The sequence below is a fragment of the Pseudonaja textilis genome, chromosome Z (assembly GCF_049901715.1).
Source record: "Pseudonaja textilis isolate UNSWEBS1 chromosome Z, rPseTex1.2, whole genome shotgun sequence".
Lineage (NCBI taxonomy): Eukaryota > Metazoa > Chordata > Lepidosauria > Squamata > Elapidae > Pseudonaja > Pseudonaja textilis.
Window position 1 is genome coordinate 90336532 of NC_142008.1, and position 19058 is coordinate 90355589.

The following is a 19058-nucleotide window of genomic DNA, read 5'->3' on the forward strand; positions in this document are numbered from 1 at the left end:
GATAAAATGGAGTGGCTGTGGTTCCTCTATGTCCACAAGTTAGGGTTATCATCTTTGGTCTTGAATGTGGTGGTATTACTTCAGACAGATGCAATGTGTAATCTATGGTTCTCTTGGAATCATGGCTCCTGAGGAAATGGACTGTAAATGCCATCACCTGCACATTAGATCCATGTCTCTCCTGGTTGATTAAGCCCACTCGCCCAAAGATGATAACCCTAACTTCTGGATAGAGAGGAGCTGCTTTTTCTCATCCAGGCTCATAGGCATTGTGAAAGAACATCCACAGTATCACTCATTTCATCCAGGATGAAGATATATAATTGGCTATCCTCAGCGTATTGGTGATACCTCATCCCGTGGAGATGGATGATCTCACCCAGAAGTTTCATGTAGATTTGAAAAAGGAGGAGAAGGAGAACCAAAGCCCCATGGCACCCCATAAAGCAGTGGCAGTGAGTTGGATGTCTCACTGCCTACTAACACCAGTTTGGAACCAGTCTTGGAGGAAGGAAGTTAGCCAGCATGAAATTGTGCCACTCACCCCTAACTGGCCCAAAAGGATACCATGTTCAATAGTATTGAAAGCTAGTGAGAGGTCAAAAAGTGGATGAACCCCTTCTATACTGCTCCCACCAGTGATCGTTCATGAGCGAACCAATGCCATTTGGATCCCATATCCAGGCCTAAAACTTAACTAAAAAGGATCTAGGTAATCCGTTTCCTCTTAAGATCCTCTGGAATTGCACCACCACCTTCTCAACCATCTTTCTTAAATTGGGGACATGTGAGTTTAGATAAAAATTGTCCATAATGGTAGGGTCCAGTAATGGTTTCTTGAGTAGGGGGTACACTTGTACCTCTTTAAAAAGAGATGGTAATATCCCCTCCAACAAGGATGAATTCACCAATGCTTGGACTCACCTATATGACACCTCTCGAGTGGGTTTAACCAATCAGGAGGTACATGGATCTAATGTGCAGGTAGTGGCATTTACAGTCCACTTCCCTTTTCTTTTCCTCCAAGAGAATCAAACATTTCCCAGATATGAACTGTTCTATCGCCAGGACAAAGCAGACTCGACTACTGGAGTTGAATTCAGCTCTTTATTAGCAAACAGTAACTTCAACTAAAGTCGGGCCGCGGCAGCCCTTTTTATAGTGGCTGCTTGCGGCTCACAACCAATGGCATTTATTTAAACTTCCTGCTGTTTAGGCGGCCAATCAGAGACAGTCGTTATTAACTAATCATTAAGCTCTGTGAACTAACCAATAGGAACCCGGTATTAGAAGTATGTACATGAATACACTACAGCCCTCCCCTCTTGGTTTGCTCCAATGTGACGTGACATAGTCGTGCAAGTAGGCGGGGCTCTTGTGAGTTCTTGTTGACCTGCGCAGTTCAGTCTCTGTGTTGGTCTTCGACGGTTCGGACAGACCTGCTGTCCTTTCTGCTCTTCTCTTTGGAACCTCCTGGAAGGGTGCCTCAGCCATGCCACTCCTGCCGTGCCTTGTTGGGTTGACTGGATTTTTTCCATTGTTCCTCTGCATTGTGTGCAGGCAGGTAGAGTCGGCTTGGCTGCTTCCTTCCTGGTTCTCCCCCAGCTCTCTTTGTTCGTAATTGTCTAATTGTAAGTAATTTTTATTTTTTCCTGGGTTTTCGGCTTCTGATTGGTGGTTTGTAATGGGGAGGTTTTCATTTCCTTTATTATTTAAAGGTTTCCCCCCCCCCTCTGGTTTTTTTATTACTTTCTGGTGCTGTTTGTGGAAATGTCTGTTCCATGTTTTGGGAAGTTTCGGTGTTGTGTTCGATGTGTCATGACCGTAATTGATCAATGTGTCTTTTCCATGATCTGCCATCCGTTGTTACTAGGCAGTATGAGCAGGGACCTGTGATTTGCATGATTGTTGCCGGTAACCACAATGGTTCTCTGGTAAGATTTTTTGCATATACCAGGTCGCCTGGCAAAAAGGAGCGGTACTTACTGGAAGAGTCTGGTGGCTTTTCGGGGTTGTAAGTGGGGTGTAATCTGTCCAAATAGGAGTGCAACTTTCTTCCCATTAACAGTTCAGCTGGGCTCTTGTTTGTTGCTGTGCATGGCGTTATATGTTGGATGGTGAGCATGGTGTTGATTTTTTCTTGCATGTCATTTCCTTCAAGTTTTTCTCATGCTTCTTTGGTGTAACGAACCATGCGTTCCATCCTTCTGTTCGCCGCCGGATGAGCTGGCGCTGTCAGAGCATGTCTGATTCCTTGTTCCGCGAGGAATTGTTCAAAAGCCAAAGCTGTAAACTGTGGTTCATTGTCCGATACTACTACACCTGGTAGACCGTGGGTGGCGAAGAGTTTCTTTAGTTGTTTGGTGACAGCTTCCGTTGTTGTTGAGCTCATGATGCTGACTTCTAACCAGTTGGAGTAGGCATCCACAGTGATTAGATAGGTATATCCTTTTGTGGGTCCGGCAAAATCTATGTGGATCCTTGACCAGGGGCCTCTGGGCATCTCCCAGTCAAGGACCGGTGCCAAAGGGGGAGTGGGTCTGGATAACTGGAATTTGTTACATGTTTTGACCCAGGTTTCAATGTCTTTGTCCATTCCTGGCCACCAGACATAGCTTCTGGCCAGGGACTTCATCTTTACCATGCCCGGGTGACCTTCATGTAATATGTTTAACACGTCTTCCTGTAATTTCTTTGGGACAACCACCCGATCTCCCCACAATATGCACCCTTTCTCAATTGACAATTCAGTTTGCCTGTTCTTAAAAGGTTTAAAAATCTCAGTTTTTTTTCATTTTCTGGACAGCCCCGACTTACCCAGTTCATTATTTGGGCCATCAGGGCATCCTTTGCTGTTTCTCTTGCAATATCCGATGCAGTGATGGGCCAATTTGGAATCGTTTCAATTTGCAGGGTATGCGTGGTGGGAGCTGGGTCGTCGTCATGACCTGGTAGTGGTGAATGGCTTAATGCGTCTGCGTGGGGTATGGCTTTTCCTGGTCGATAAATGAGCTTGTAATTGTAGGCTACGAAAAATTCCGACCAACTTGTCATTCTTGGAGACAGGATGTTGGGTGTGGCCCTGTCTCCGGCCAGGATTCCTAGCAGTGGTTTGTGGTCGGTAATTAAGGAAAATGTCCTACTGTATAGGTATTTGTGGACACGTTTTACCCCCGAGATGACGGCCAAGGCTTCCCTGTCCAGTTGCTGTAGTTCCTTTCTGTCTTGGACAACGTTTTGGAATAAAAGGCGATTGGTGCTTCTCTGCCATCTGGTAGTGTGTGGCTAAGTATTGCGCCAACGCCAAAAGGTGAAGCATCGCAGGTGACAGTCAGGGGTAGTGTGTCACTGTATTGGATCAAAACAGATTTAGATGTGATTAAGTCCTTGATTCTTTGGAATGCGGCTTCTTCTTGGTGGCCCCATTTCCAGGTGGCTTTTTTATCGAGGAGTCTATGTAGTGGTTCTGCTATTGTTGCCTTCTGCAGTAGAAAGACATGATAAAAATTAATGAGTCCCAAAAATGCTTGCAAATCTGTTTTGTTTTTGGGTCTGGGCGCTTCTTTTATTGCTCGTATTTTTTGGGGGGTGGGGTGAATTCCTGCTTCATCAATAAGATATCCTAGGAACTCAACCTGATTTGTGGCAAGTTGGCATTTTTCCTTTTTAACCTTGAGTCCTGCTTCTCTAAATTTTAACAAGACTGCCCTTAATCGGTCTTTTAGTTGTTTTTTGTTTGCAGCTGATATTAATACATCATCGAAATAGGGAACCACCCCTTTTAATCCTTGGAGGAGGCGTTCCATCAGGCTCTGGAAAACGCCGGGGGCCACGCTGACACCGAATTGTAATCTGTTGCATTTAAAGGCTCCTCTATGTGTTACAATAGTTTGTGCCTCTGCCACCTCAGAATCAACTGGTAACTGTTGATATGCCTGCGCGAGGTCGAGCTTCATGAAGATCCTTCCTCTCCCTAATGAGTGCAGCAGGTGTTGAACTACTGGGACAGGATATGTGCTCTGTTGCAATGCATGGTTCAGGGTGGCCTTATAGTCACCACAGATGTGCACAGACCCGTCTGATTTTATGTGGCTCACAATCGGGGTTTCCCCTCTCGCATAGTCGGTTGGCTCTAACACCCCTTGTGCAATGAGCTTGTTCAGTTGCTCATCAATTTTTGGCCTTAATGCAAATGGTATGTGTCTGGCTTTATGCCTGATAGGGGCTACATTTGGGTTTAGGCTAAATGATATAGGGGTCCCATGGTACTTGCCTAAAGTCCTGTCGAATACGTCATGGAACTCCTCCATCAGGTCTTTTTCCCAGTCAGTTGTGGCAACGCTGTTGATTCCTGTCACTTCGATTCCGAGAGGTTTGATCCATTCCAACCCAAGCAGGCTGGGGCGATCTCGGTCAACGATGGTCAATGGAAGAATTTCGGGGTGTTTTTTAAAAGTTACTTTGAAATGTCCTAATCCTACCACCGGTATTTTGTTACCTTGGTAGTCTTTGATGATCAGGCTTTGCTCTTCGACTTCTTTTCGCTGTATGTCTGGTATCAAGTTTTTTACTGTGTTCCATGATACCATTAATAAATATGAACCGGAGTCTACTTCCATCTCACATGGCTCCCCTTCTATCTGGATGTTGATTCAAACCTTCTTAGTGTTTGTTGTTCAGGACATCCCAATAGTGATTGTCTGATGTGTTTTCTCCTTTTCGTTGAGCCGTTGACTTCTATGTTCCCGGCTCCAGAGACTTCTCCTTAGTTGGCTTCTCCTTAGTTCTGGGGGGCGGGGGGTACTGCCTCGTCTTTTTGGACTATAGCTCTTTTTGTTTCGGCAGACCCTTGCAATGTGCCCCCATTTTTCACAATGCCTGCAGATGGCATCCAAAAAATGACACTCAGAACATGGATGATTTCCCCCACAACCTGCACACTGAAATTCAGGTTTTCTTCCTCGTCTCTCTTTCCTATTCCTTTCTGCATGGAGTCTGTTTATCTCCTCATCTTCTTCTTCAGAGTCGGTTGATGATTCAATATCTTCATGGTGAGAGGTTGTTGCAGTATGCTTCTGGGCTCCTTCTGTTTTCTTTCCTCTATTTTGGCTTGGGCTGTTTGTTGTTTTCATCTGCTTCATCTTTGCCACAGACTTCTTTGCTGCTTCGGCTGCAGTTGCTTCAGCAATGGCTTCATTCGCGGTGATGTTGGGTCGGTTTAGCAGTTTGCTCTGTAGGGTAGCGTTTCTTAACCCCAGGACTATGCGATCCCTCATGGCTTCATCCATGTTGAGGAACTACGCATGCTCCCCCCCAATGTCTCTCAGCGCTGCTACGAAGTCTCCAATACTTTTGTCTTCTTGTTGGTCACGCTTGTAGAATTCATGTCTTCTAATGAGGTTGGACACAACTGGTATGTAATGGTTTCTCAGCATCCGATTCAGGTCTGGCCATGCCATCTGTTTAACATCATTGGGTCTTGCTAATGCCTTCACCATTTTAAATATAGTCGGGCCGCAATGCGTCAGGAATACGGCTCTCTTCCTCTGGTTAGTGATTCCTTGCAGTTCGTTTCTTTCTAAGAACATTAGGAACCTGTCAATATATGATTCCCAGTCTTCTTCGGCTGGGTTGAACAGAGCGGGTGGCGAATTGTTGCCAGCCATCTCGTTGGTCTTTCGGCTGTCGTTGCCACGTGCTTACGGTCTTTGTTCCTCCGATCCCACCTTCGTCACCATTGTTCTGTCGCCAGGACAAAGCAGACTCGACTACCGGAGTTGAATTCAGCTCTTTATTAGCAATCCGTAACTTCAACTAAAGTCGAGCTGCGGCAGCCCTTTTTATAGCGGCTGCTCGCGGCTCACAACCAATGGCATTTATTTAAACTTCCCGCCGCTTAGGCAGCCAATCAGAGACAGTTGTTATTAACCAATCGTTAAGCTCTGTGAACTAACCAATAGGAACACGGTATTACAAGTATGTACATGAATACACTACACGAACGAAGGCAAATTTATGTGTCCCAGGATAGTGTGGCAGAATCCATTCTGGGTCGGTCACCAGGACCAGAGATTTTATCTTCCAAGCTTTTGGACTCATGCTGAAGCCCATCTTCACTTCTCTGGACTGTTCTATGTGTGGTATTTATATGGTGGCTGCTGTGTGTAGCTTATAGGTGTAGATTGGAGTACTGATGGCTGGCAAAAAAATACTACACACAACAGCCACATAAATGCCACACACAGAACAGTCCCTGAGGATGGGCTCCAACAAAATCTCAGAAGACAAAAGCTATGGTCCTAGAGACTGACCCAGAATGGATCCTGCATATCCTATGTGACTGGGTAAGCTCTCTCCTCAGGCATCTCTACAGAATTTGCACCATACTTGGTATCTAACTGGGAACAGATCTGAATGATTCTATCTCTCAGATGCTTGGAAAATTCCTCCTTGTGGTCCTGTAGGTAGGCCTCTGAGTTTCCCTTTCCAAGGAGAGTCTAGGATCACCCTAAGCATTCTGCAATAAGAGCACTTCGTGGCCTGACCTTGCATTTGGTCAAGTTTGTTCTTCATTTTCCTTCAGTGCTCTCTGCTCCCTTAACTCCATAAACCATGTGAATCACTCCTTGATTAGCTTTTAGATATTGAGATTTCAGAGCAAGAAAGCTATTATCTGTATCCCAAATTTGCTAATTGAAAAAAAAAAGGCAGTTCAGGATATATAAGCTCATGATTCCTTTTGATAAATCTGCTGTTCAGAATGCTCAATTATCAGTATAACCAAAACAGCACATTTAGTCTTTATTAGATGTGTGACCACATTCAAAATCTGCTGTTCCAGAAATATCAATTTCAAAAGAACATGCGCAAAATAGAATTCAAATAATGCAAAAATGTTATGATATTGATAGATAACCTCACTGGTGCTCTGTGAAGTATACTTACCATTCCAAGATGAAAAGCAAGGATATAATTCAGTAGCACAGCCTTTGCTTGTCATGCCACACTCCAGGCATTCATCCATTTATAACTTTTCTATCTCTAGTCTTTCCAGAGCATTATTCATCCCAGTTGAAGGGTCAAATCCCAGATTTTTTTCATCTGTCAGAAGTTACTTTATTCAAGTTACTTCTGAGAAAGGGGAGAAATACTGGGTTTTTGTATGATTTTGTATGAAAAGAGAAAGGTCAAGCAAAAATAATAAAATATTTAAGCTATTATTTAAAGAACACCCATTATCTTTCAATAAACGTAAGCGAATTAGAATACTTCTAAATGATGTAAAAATGAAAGTAAATTGCTTTTGTTTGGAGAGGGTCCTTCTAATTTGAAGCATTGGCCTGTAATTTATCTGAATGAGCTGCAGGTCAGATGATGTTATGCCTTTGAATAAAACCTGTTAGATGGAAAGGTACAGTCAGTTTCCTTTTGATTTATTGCTCTTATAAGCAGCTCTGTGGCTACAATCCTTTATAAGGTGTCAAATTTGTGTCACCACAGCATAAATCGGCTGTATGACCAGTGTAACACATCTAGGCTGTGGGCCGTGAATTTGACAGTCCTGTTTCATAGGTAAACCCAACATTGCAGGTAGCCAAAAATCCCCAATGCCACTATCATCAAGAAGGACCGATAAGAAAATAGAATGTGGTTTTCAGAGCTAAATGGTTTTGGAGAAAGAAGATTCAGAATTGAATATGTGTATCCTAAAACTGCTTGCAGACCTGTGGAATTAAAAGAAAAACATTCTACCAGTGTAATTATTAAAGCAAAAGCCAATTGCCTGGCAAATTAGGGGAAGGGGTGGCAGAGAAGGTTGTATGGAGAGTAGGACCTTCCTCTCTCTGCCTCATTCACTGTTATCCCTCTGAGGCAGTCCCCACAACAAGCACACTCAGGAGTACTTAACTCTACCTTTATCAGAGTTGGTATTCAGCAGGTTCTGACCAGTTCTGGAGAACCAGTAGTGGAAATTTTGAGTAGTTCAGAAAACTGGCAAATACCACCTCTGACTGGAGATTTTACAGTATCCTTCCCACGCCACGTCCACAGAACCGATAGTAAAAATATTTGATTCCCACCACGGACCTTTATTGTAAGGCTACATTAAGAGAAAGTAGCAAGGCTAAAAGTATTTCTCTCCCCTCCCCACTTTCCTTTTACTCCCTGTAAAACTAGGGAGATTCCCTTCTGAAACATTTCTCACAACATCCCTCTTTCTGTGGGATAAGACATTCTTTACACACTGGTTAGCCATATCTCCCAAGGTCCTTCTCACATACCATTACATTCACTGAATTTACAGAATGAGACTTCCGGATGTTAGATATTGTAAATTTCTATTTCTAACCCTTCTATGATTTCTCCTTGCTTCTTTTCCAGCTTTTTTTTTTCTCACCATGAAGCATCTTCCAACAAGAAAAAATAGGACTAATTCCAGGAAATCTTTTGACTAGGGAATGTGCATCTTTAAGTACCCTGAAATCTATAGAGAGATGATTTTGATGCTAAATAAAAATATATGAACAATCTGCTGATGTAGAGCTGCAATACTTAATAGTGAACACCAAGTGGAGCTCAAAACTGTATATATCCTGCTCATGATTCTGAATATTAAACTTGCTTACAGAAGATTTCTATAAACAGCTCAATTGTGAGTCTTCAGTTTAAAAGGCTGTGATGGGATGATGATTGGAAATTATTCAGGAACAGACTAAATACAATGAATTCAGTAAAAAGCAACAAACAAGTGCATTGCTGTAGGCAGCCAGGTATCTGCTGAAAATCCTAAGGATGGCAATTTGACAATAAATGAGAAAAGGGAGATAAAGACATGAAATGTATATTTAAAACATACAAGTGCACCCACCCACATACATGTGTGTGTGTGTTTGTGTGTGTGTGTGTAGCAGGGGGAAAATAGCATATTCTTTCCCTTGTGCACATTTCTTTTGTATAAGACAAGCTTACCTTTACATTGCGAAAATTTTCCTGACATGGAAAAAACATGTAAAATTGTATGTTATTAAGCAAAGATTAACCTATGATAATAACAATACAACAATGCAGATATAAAACACATATCAGCTGTATTTTTTGGTCTGTATTTATTATATATAAATATATGTGATCCAAATTAGCATTTAACTATAGGGAGAGTTTGCATGTAATTATAGGTAGTCCTCAACTTACAACAGTTCATTTAGTGACCGTTCAAAGTTACAATGGCACTGAAAAAAGTGACATGACTGTTTTTCAGTTACAACCCTTGCAGCATGATCAAGTGATTAAAATTCAGACACTTGGCAATTGATTCACATTTATGACTGTTGCTGTGTCCCAGGGTCACGTGATCACCTTTTGTGATCTTCTGACAAGCAAAGTCAGTGGGGAAGCCAGATTCAACCTGGCTACTAATTTATTAACTGCAATGATTCATTTGACAACTGTTACAAGAAGGGTCATAAAATGTCACAAAGCTCACTTAACAAATGCATCACTTAAAAACAGGAATTTGGGGCTCTATTGTAGTCATAAGTCAAGGACTACCTATAAAAAGAAAATATGTGGAAATATGTGCCATTAATAATTTGACCCCCAGCCAAAAGGACAATTTGACCACTTCTACCGAATCTTTGCAAGGATGAGAAGTGATGATAAGGATCATCTAATCCTATTTCCTCCCAGTGCAGGGTTTGGCTATCAAAGCAGTCACACAACAAGAAGTCATCCAACATCTCTTCAAATTCTTCCAGTGGAGGAGTGTCCATCACCCCATGAGGCTCTCTGTTCTATTATTAAAAGCTCTTGTTTTTAGGAAATTTTATTTATTTAAAATTTTTATATACCTGCCAATTCTCCAACCAACTCCAAGCAGCTTCCAGTCCAATGATATCCAATCTGCTTCCATTTATCCATATTTCTATATCCATATTTATTCAGTGAGGAAAAAAAAAGACTATGAAAGGACAAGAATCCTCCTTGCCATCTCTCCAATACTAAGAGAAGTTGGGGAATTGGAAGAGCGATCCATGACTTCAAATTCTCTTTGATACCTGATGATGGCAGTGTTGTTGTTCTTGTTGTTGTAATCCCAATAAACTGGACAACCCAGAAAAATCTTTGTGGCAAATTCATTTGTTCGGTTAAAATATATGGTTTATTTAGTTTTGCTTTATTGAGCCCAACAATAATAATGTGTCTATTGTGGTGTATTGCATATCATATTATATGAACCCAATTGTAGCTTATTCAAAAATGATGGTGGAAAAATCATGGTTGGGCTGGGATGTGACCTCTTGTATAGATCACCTCCTTGCCATCCATCCTGAATAATTTTGTTTGTGTTGTTCAACTGGCATGCCAACTGGTTCCAACTCAACTGTGAGTTGAGCTGATAATGCCAATTTCCACAAGTAGCTGTTTGCACAATTCTTGTCTGCTGAAGCCCAAGTTGGATTTTATAAACTTCCTATAAAACATGTTCTCAGCTTTTGGATCACTTCCAAAACATATGTCCATTATTTTTGGAGAAAAAGGCTAAACTGCTCTTTTTTAAAAAAAAATCCCTTTAAAAACAGGAATGGAACAGCAGCAGCAAAATCAATACAAAGATGGACAATAAGATCCACCATCATTCTAGCTGGGTGCAGCAATGGACACTGATTGTAGTGATTTTTCTGTTAATCTCCATGGCAATGTCAAAAAAGGGCTTCTGTGTAGTGGGTAAAACAGGTGAAAGGGAACTCAACTGGAAATTTCCTTATGTCCCACCGCTGTAAAGTGCCAACTTGTCTATAAGCCTTTTTATTTTGGCCATGCCAACTTACCTATCAACCTTTTCGTTTTGGGAGATGTGTCTAACACTGTCCCAGAATAGCACTAGATACGAGCTCAAAATTAGTCGAAGTGACAACACTGCAAGACATTTATTTTCAGTATGCTTGTTAAACTGTCAGTGTCACTCTGAGAGTTTCTGTGGGAGGAAAGGTGTCAGGTCCTGGATTTACAGGCTCCCATCTCCCAACCTCACTCTATCACATCAAGAAAAGCATTAGGTCGATGCTTTTCCCAATTAGCAAGTGGAAGTGGGATCCCTACAATGCAGCCTTTTGCACTCACACGCTACACAGCAAGGACATCACCTTCTGACCTCTTTACTGAAAGATAACAGAAATCAGCTGTCAAGACAGAGTAGATTACTGTATACTGGCCTACTTTTCTTTTAGTAGAAGAAGTTAAAGTAGCTCCCTGGAATATTGTTTTAAAAGGGCTCTTTTCATAGCACTGCTTTGCCTCCCATGTTTTGCATGGAATGTGTGTACCTACCTTGTTCATGAGGTTCCTGACGACAAGCATTCAGAGGAGAGATTCTTAATACAAATGAACCTACCTGGGTAATAGAAACTTTGGGTTTCTAGTTACATCCAAGTTTCCACATTTTTGGATGCAAGGTTTTTGCAAGGGTTACTTTTTGTGCAGTTGAACACTAGTAGCATCTCAATATTCCTGCCTTTAATGTTTATGATTTGGGGATATGGTATTTTTCATTGTTCTTCACTAAACACAATAAACATTTCAGAGAAATTGCATTTTAGAAAATAGTTTTATTCCCATGATAATGATGGGTTTGAATTATTGAAGCATTGAAGAACCAGTTGTATAACGATGAGGCAAAAACTTAATAAAATTTATCTTCTATTGATAATAACCTTTCTCTTTTGCTCCCCACTCAAATTAAGCAACAAAACAACCCAAAGAGGAGACTAAAACCAAAAGGTACAAATAGGATGGGGATGAAGATGATCAGTCTTAATTACTTGTAAGTTCAACAACATATTCTTTAAAATATCTTCTCCACCACCCCTTTTTCTCCCCAGAAACTCCTGTTTGTAAGTCTTTTGGCGAAATCATTCATTACAAATTTGGCCAACTAATTTTATCTCAAGGAACACTACAATAAATAATATAAAGTACACTCTCTTAAAATAATCTTATAATTTGATATATTCTTCTTGTTCAAAGCCTATTTGTAACCCTTTTGTCTACTGCAAAGAAACAAACTCAATTAAACAGTTAACAACTTGGTAGAGAGTTTATGAATCTGCAACTTTTTATCTCCACCGAAGCAGCAGAAAATTGTTAAATCCATCCCAGAACAAACTTGAACATATAGGTAGAGTAATAGATCTCCTATTGTCTTTCATATGGAGAACTTTGAAGGCATGGCAAGAAGGGAAAACCCTAAAATTAATTTGGATTTACAGAACTTAAAATAACCTGTTCCTATCTCTATTGGTATTTAATCACTTGGACACAAGAAGTCAGGGATTGCTGAAATTGAAGTTCACAGAGCAGAAAAATTAAAGCAATATATGCGGCTGTTGTGTCTAATAGAAAGATTATCCATTAAAGTGCTATGGGTGTGCAAAGCTCTGGAATAAGAGGCAGCAGCTTAAAATAAGGAATCAAAGATACCAGTAAACCAGAGAACTTCAGTTTCAAGGATAGGTGAGGAGGAATTACATAATTGGACCAAACCAATAGCAAAGCTCTGGGGAGATTATCTATTTTCTTTCCTTTCCTTTTCCCTATAGCAAAAAAGGACCAAAAGGATATCAAGTCAATAATTCTGCCACTAACCATCAGGTCAAAACCTATCAGGATCAGCCACCCCCAAATCATTGCAAGATGTCATAAATCCAAAAAAATATGCCTCATTTCGCCAACCTGTATTTCTGGTTAACAGTTATTCCTATGTATTGCAGCAGTTTCATTTCAATTCCTTATACTTTCTTGGTAGATTAATAGGCAGGCTGGATTTATATGCCACAATGCCCTCCCTTTTTCCTACTAGTTGAATATGCCAAAATCTTACCAGCTTTATCAAAGAAAGATGACAGTCCTTCTTATCTTGGAGACTTTCAGATATGTTGAGCTAGGACTCTCTGAATCCTTAGTTATTGGCACCACATTAAAGAAGGTTGCCCAAATCCAAGGATCTGATTTCGGCCCATTTTTTTTATTATTTCTTCCTCCAAATAAAACCAAGTTTCCAGTATCTTCCTTTCTTGAATATTTCTACAACCAATATTCTAACAGAGCCCGGGGCATATAATTTATAAACAAGGGCAGAGCAGTCTTCAGAAATGATATGCAAGTGCTTCAGTACTCAAAGGAGATTAAGCACAGCACTTCTCCACTATACATTAGCCTCCCTTTTTTCCAGGCTTCCATCCAAGTCTTAATGAATCTATTCATTCAAAATTAACATGACACTTAAAGCAGTGGCACCTTTTTTTCCTCTAGGGTCACGTAGAAGCCTGAAATATCTATAGAGGAGAAACTCCTGAGGTCTCTGTGTTATTTAGAAATAACAATGGTTGCTTACAGTTCCATGCCACAATAATAAATCTTAGTAACGAGCAATCCTCTTAAGTGTAAGTAAGTACAGGATCTGGCTGATTTCAAGAAAAGTTAAGCAAAGTTGATTAAAACTACTTAGAGAGCAACAATAATAAATTACCTCCATATTGTTGCAAAGTAAACCACATGGATGTATCCATGAAGTCATAATTCTTACCTGTTAAAATCCTTTTAAAGGAAGATCCTGGGGACTAGAGGCAGGAAGTAGATTTGGACCCCAAAATTTATATTCTTAAAACATTGGGCTGGGTAAGAGAGAGTCTATCACAGCATAACTGATAATGGTAGGAGCAAGCAGCTACAAATTCCCCACTATGGATATAGTTAACATGTTCTGCCTTGATGATCATCCCTGGTCCTCCCCTGGCCCTCCCCTAAATCCAGCATGTTTCTGGACCTGCATATGAGTAATCAATAGTAACAGATTTAGGACTCTGACTTAACCCATGCCAATTCTTCTTATTTCTGTTTTCTCTCCTGGGGGCCATATGTTTGTTGCTTTACCTGAAATTTGTCTAGCATATTATCAGAAGAGGAAGACAAGCTAATTACCCAAGTTCACCAAGGAAGAAAGAAGCAATAGCAGAATGGGTCAACACACAAGCTTACCACAAGAGAAGGCACCTCCTGCAGCAAAGACAAAGGAGACTAGCTAGCCTTGCCTCCTTGTGGGCTCAGGGGAGTGAAAGAGCTGCCCTGCCTTGCCTTTTATCTGCCCCATATCTCAGGCCAGGCTATCATACATGCTGGAAAGAGTTTTCCAAAGTCAGTAATAAGAGCCAGACAGCAATTTACAGGGAGGTCAACGACTTTCTCTCTGCCAGGCACATGGCACATACCACACGTACATGCATGCATTCTGTATGTTCAGAATCTGTTCAGCATGCAAAATACGAACCGAAGGGCCCTGAGCAGAGGCACTGGAGGGCTGAAGCACTTAAGGCAGCCTTCTCCAACATGATAACTTCCAGGTGTGCTGGCTGGGAATTATGCAGTTATCGCAACAGGCCTGGAGGTTGTCAGAATGGAGAAGGCTGATTTAAGGTGATTTGTGTTGTAATTCTTTTCTAGGCACTGGAAAAGATCTGGCAATGAACAAATCTTGGGAGAAAAATTGAGAGTTATCTTTTTCTCCCTTTCCCCCACGGTGGCGGGCTGGTTGCAGCACCATAAGATAGCAAAGGAAGAGATCTGTGGTAGTTTAAATTGATAGAGGAAAGGAGACCATCTTCCTCCAGAAGCTGTTTGGCTTTGGCTGGGAACAGGAAAGAAGGACTTTAGAAGAGCCAGTCTATGGTCACTGTCCACGCCAGCCATTCCCCAAACATGTGGGGTAATTTGAGGCACCAGCGGAGACCAATCTTCTCCCTGTCCTCAGGGAATCTGTCCCCACTCTTCCAGCCCTGAAGTATAAATAATTTAAGGTCAATGTGAATTCATCATGATCTTGTGGGAAAGCCCAGGCAGTGCTGCTGGCAGGATGAGGATGTTAAAGAAGTTGTTGGCACAAATGGCAAAGAGGGAATGGAGGGAGTCCCCAGACAAGGAGGGGCATTGAGTTACAGGCCTGGTCAATGATGGTGTGGTTTGGGGGTGCAAACACTACAGCCATCAAGCTCTTCCGTGGAGCTGAAGGCCAATCTCTTAGGGACAGCCGCTGTCACTCCCAAAGGTCTGAGTGGGAACAAGCTTCTCTCTAGAGGGATAAAAACCTGCCCTTGAGGCCTTAACGAATATAAGCATCACGCCCCCAGTCTTCCACATTGTTTTGGTTATGACCTAGAGCTTCCATCTCCTCCTCTTCCTCTTCCTGGCAATAGCGTTCCCGCCCTTTTCCCCGCCCACGCAGAGACCGGTTATGGTTTTGTCGGTCAGGCTCCTCAGCTTCCAGGGAGCCTTGGCACTGAGGGGGACGATGACCGTGGCCCTGGAAGTGATGAGGCTCAGGTTCTTCAGCCTCCCAGGCACCCTGGCGGTGACTCAGGAAAGGAGGCTCCGGCTCCTCATAAGGGTCAGTTTCGATATCCATGCAGGAATCCGTTGGATCAGTGTAAGCAGAATCACGACTGCCCGGCATCTCTGAATCAAAGGTGTCTTGTCGGGAAAGGCCTCGGGCACCCAAGTGAGAAGGAGGCACCATTGAACGGATCTGGCCATGCCCCATTGGCTGCCCTGTGTAGCTGTGGAGGCCAGGATGCTTGGGGTCATGAGGCTCCTCCCCATGTACCAAATAGGGTCCCTGATTGAAAGAAGCAGATTTCGCACACCATGCAAACGAACAGAAGAAAAAGATAAAACAATGTTAGTGCAGCCACCACACAGCAGCAATAATATCCTCCAACTGGTTAGAATGAGACATTCTTGAACTCTAGTCTTGTGAATCACCCTAGATTTAAGAAAGCAATCAGCCTTCCTCTCCTCAGGCCAAGACAGACCATTCTCCTTTGGCAGTATTTCCTCTTCTTTCTCCCCAAACAGATGAACAAAAAAAACCCCCATGCATCTTAATGCCAAAGAAACTTGCAAAGAAATAAAGATGGATAACTGAGGGACTGAGAAATTAGGGATGTCGGGACAGTGATTTGGAACATTAGTGCTGCTGGTTAAAGTCCAGACTTAATGGCATAAAGTGTACTTTTAGGCAATAATGTATATTACTTCACTTACTTCAACAGAAAACAAACCATGCCATGCTGTATTTTAGCTCTCCAAACTAGGATCTAGAATTTTGCCCCCAAATTCTTCCCTGAATGGAATCACCAGGAAAAAGGGAAGTAGCTTCAGAGAAGAATGTTGGTTCTGGCATGTTGTCAGAAATTGCTGTTTAGATGTCGTTTTGGACAAGTTATGTAGAATCAATATGAACTAGAACAGGAATGAGAATTTTCTGGCCCTCCAATTGGATTTTTCTTACCACTACTCCTTCCAGATTTGGCTATGTTTCACTCCTTTTACTCCACACACATACATACATGCATGCATACATACATACAAACAAAACAAACAAACATGTACATGCACACAGGTAGTTATACAGAAAAATGAGACTTTTCTATTGTTTCTATAAACATTAGAAAGACTTACCACTCAATTTGATAACCTGCAAGATTTCAGCATATATAGGACATGTTACAACAGGTAGTCCTCAGCTTATAACCACAATTGAGCCCAAGATCTATATTAAGTGAGGCAATTGTTAAGTAAGTTTTGCCCCATTTTAAGGCCTTTCATGCCACAATTGTTAAATGACTCACTACAGTTGTTCAGTTAGTAGCACATTGTTAAGTGAATCTAGCTTTGCCATTGATTTTGCACATCCAAATATCACAAAAAGTGACTCTTGGACATGGCAACCATCATAAATATGAGTCAGTAGCCAAGTGTCTAAATTTTGATCACAGGACCACGGGGAGGCTGCAACGGGTATAACTGTGAAAAATAGTCATGGGTCATTGTTTTTTCAGTTCTGTTGTAATTTTAAATAGTCACTGAATGAATTGTTGTAAGCTGAGAACTACCTGTACCTGGATTTTTGTCAAGTTCTGACACAATGCCATTTATATAGCTAATTAGTAGATCATTAGTCCATTGAGTCTCATCATGCAGACCCATAAAAAAGCAAGGGAGGCCAAATGGGAAAAGGAACAACTTAAGGATCAGCTTCATAGATATGGTTACCACTTCAGAGCCTGCACTGTTCTAAAACAAAAAGCATGTGATGTTTTTCATCATATACTCAAACATCTATTTGAAACAAGGAAAGCTCAAGTTTCTGAATGATAGGAACAGATTACCTTCACTCCTGAAAAAAAAAAACTATTATAGTCATGGTGCAAATTCATATTTTCAGCTAAAGAAAGAAACACATTAGATGAGCCCCCATACCAGAAATTAGTTCACGAGGTTTACTAGGTGCAAAGATGAGGGTCCTTGTTAAAGTAAAAATATAAGACATTGCATAATCTGATGTGGACAGTGCTGATTCTGATAGTTTGATGTTGACTTGTCTACTAATTGCTAGGAAGCTAGAAGGGATGTTGTTTTGATAAGTTGCGACAGTGATTAAGTTTTTAGGCAGTATATTATTTGGAGAGGCAGTAGTAGTGAATTTTTTTTTTAGATTAATCTCACTCCACTAAAGCTTCCCCAACCCTGGTGTATTCTAGATGTGCAGAAGCTCAACAAAGGGAATTTTCAGCACACTGAAAATTCACACAGTTGAGTTGAAACCAATACATCTGAGGGGTATCAAATTGGAGAATAATTACCTTTTGAGTACATCCCTTGTCTACATTCTTATGCTCTGTTTAGGAATATAATAAGAACAAAGCATGGCAAAGGAGGTGAATAGTTGTGCAAATTCATCCAGGAAAAAAATGGCAACAACTGGCACCTTTGTGGCATAGTAACCCAGCTTTTGCATTCATGTACATACATTGGCAAAAAGCTTGGTCAATTCTTGCATGGCTTGTCAAGAAAGTGAAGGAAAATGAATGCCTTTATGACTTCTGTGATACCATTTTACTATGATTAAAATAAACTACAATATCTTCCCTCCAGACCCAACATTCTTATCTCAGTGTCCTAGCAAGTAATGCTTGTTGAGACAAAGGCAGGGGAAAATGTAGACACATAGGAAACCTGACAAAGCCATCCTTTCAACAAAATTAGTATAAATTTTGAAAAGGCAGAGGGGTCTTTAGCAGAGAGATTCATCAAAGATGTGTAAGGCAGAGAGCAGAAGAAGAAACAGAGAGCGATCACCTTCAATGAACAGCAGTACAACAGTCCTTTGAGGGCAAGAGGGAGCCTTGTTGTGGGTCTCCCTTATTTTTTTTCTTTCTGGAGCAACACCCCAGTTTTTCCAGAAAGCTATAATTCATGTTCTTCAACCCGGATAGCTCCACTCAGCCCCTCGTCCAGGCTGCCCCTCCCACCCCAGAACCCCAGGTTGCGCTTGAGGGAGGTCAGCACTTGTACCTGGAGGTTGGAGACCGGGGCAGGGCTCGCAGCCAAGGCAGCAGTTGCCATGGTGCGGGTTAGCAATGGATTAGGTGGATTACTGCTAGGAGGATGGGTAGCCTTCCAGTAGGCTTCCAGGTATTCGGCCAGGTGTTCACAAGCATCTTCCAATTGGTTTTCATCCAGAATGATGTCAAACATTTCCTGCAGAAAAACAGGATGAAGAGTGGCAGTAAATTGGTCCAATGAGAGAAATAGAGAGATGGGGGTGGGGTGGGAAATGGGATGGAATATCAGGAGTAGCAGTAAGCAAAGGAGGAAGTAGGCAGATCTTATGAATAGAAGCCAGTGGGCTGCAAAAGTAAGTTTTTAAAAGCACAATCTTCTCCAATTTTCGGAGGGTAAACCATGGGAGATGACAGCAAGGAATTGAAGAGGAGAACTACAACGTGATTTTTCTGTACCACCTAAATTTACTTAAACCTTTCAGATACTATAACAGATACTGTCCCATTACTGTATTGAAAAACTATTCTGGTGCAAGTGCAAATGGCCATTGTAAGAGAGAAAGGGAATTTCCAAAGGGGAATTTCTGGTGATTTCCAAAGATGGTGGCCTACAATTCCTGATACGCTTGGCCAGCCTGCTCATACAGAGGAAAAGCTGACCAA

General features: G+C 41.6%; 1 protein-coding gene across 3 annotated transcripts in view; it reads right to left on the reverse strand.

Moving 5' to 3' along the window:
- Positions 1-11591: 11591 nt before the first annotated feature.
- Positions 11592-19058, reverse strand: part of CACNB1 (calcium voltage-gated channel auxiliary subunit beta 1) — a 61542-nt gene continuing 54075 nt past the window's right edge. For 2 of the 3 annotated variants that reach the window (XM_087916771.1, XM_087916769.1), the window contains 2 exons: positions 18406-18591; positions 15006-15664 (listed from right to left, as the gene is read on the reverse strand). In XM_087916771.1, the coding sequence (XP_087772897.1) occupies positions 15152-15664; positions 18406-18591 (699 nt within the window). In that variant the 3' untranslated portion in view covers positions 15006-15151. Of the gene's footprint in view, positions 15665-18405; positions 18592-19058 lie in introns of all 3 variants that reach the window. The other variant, XM_087916770.1, reaches the window with a different exon arrangement.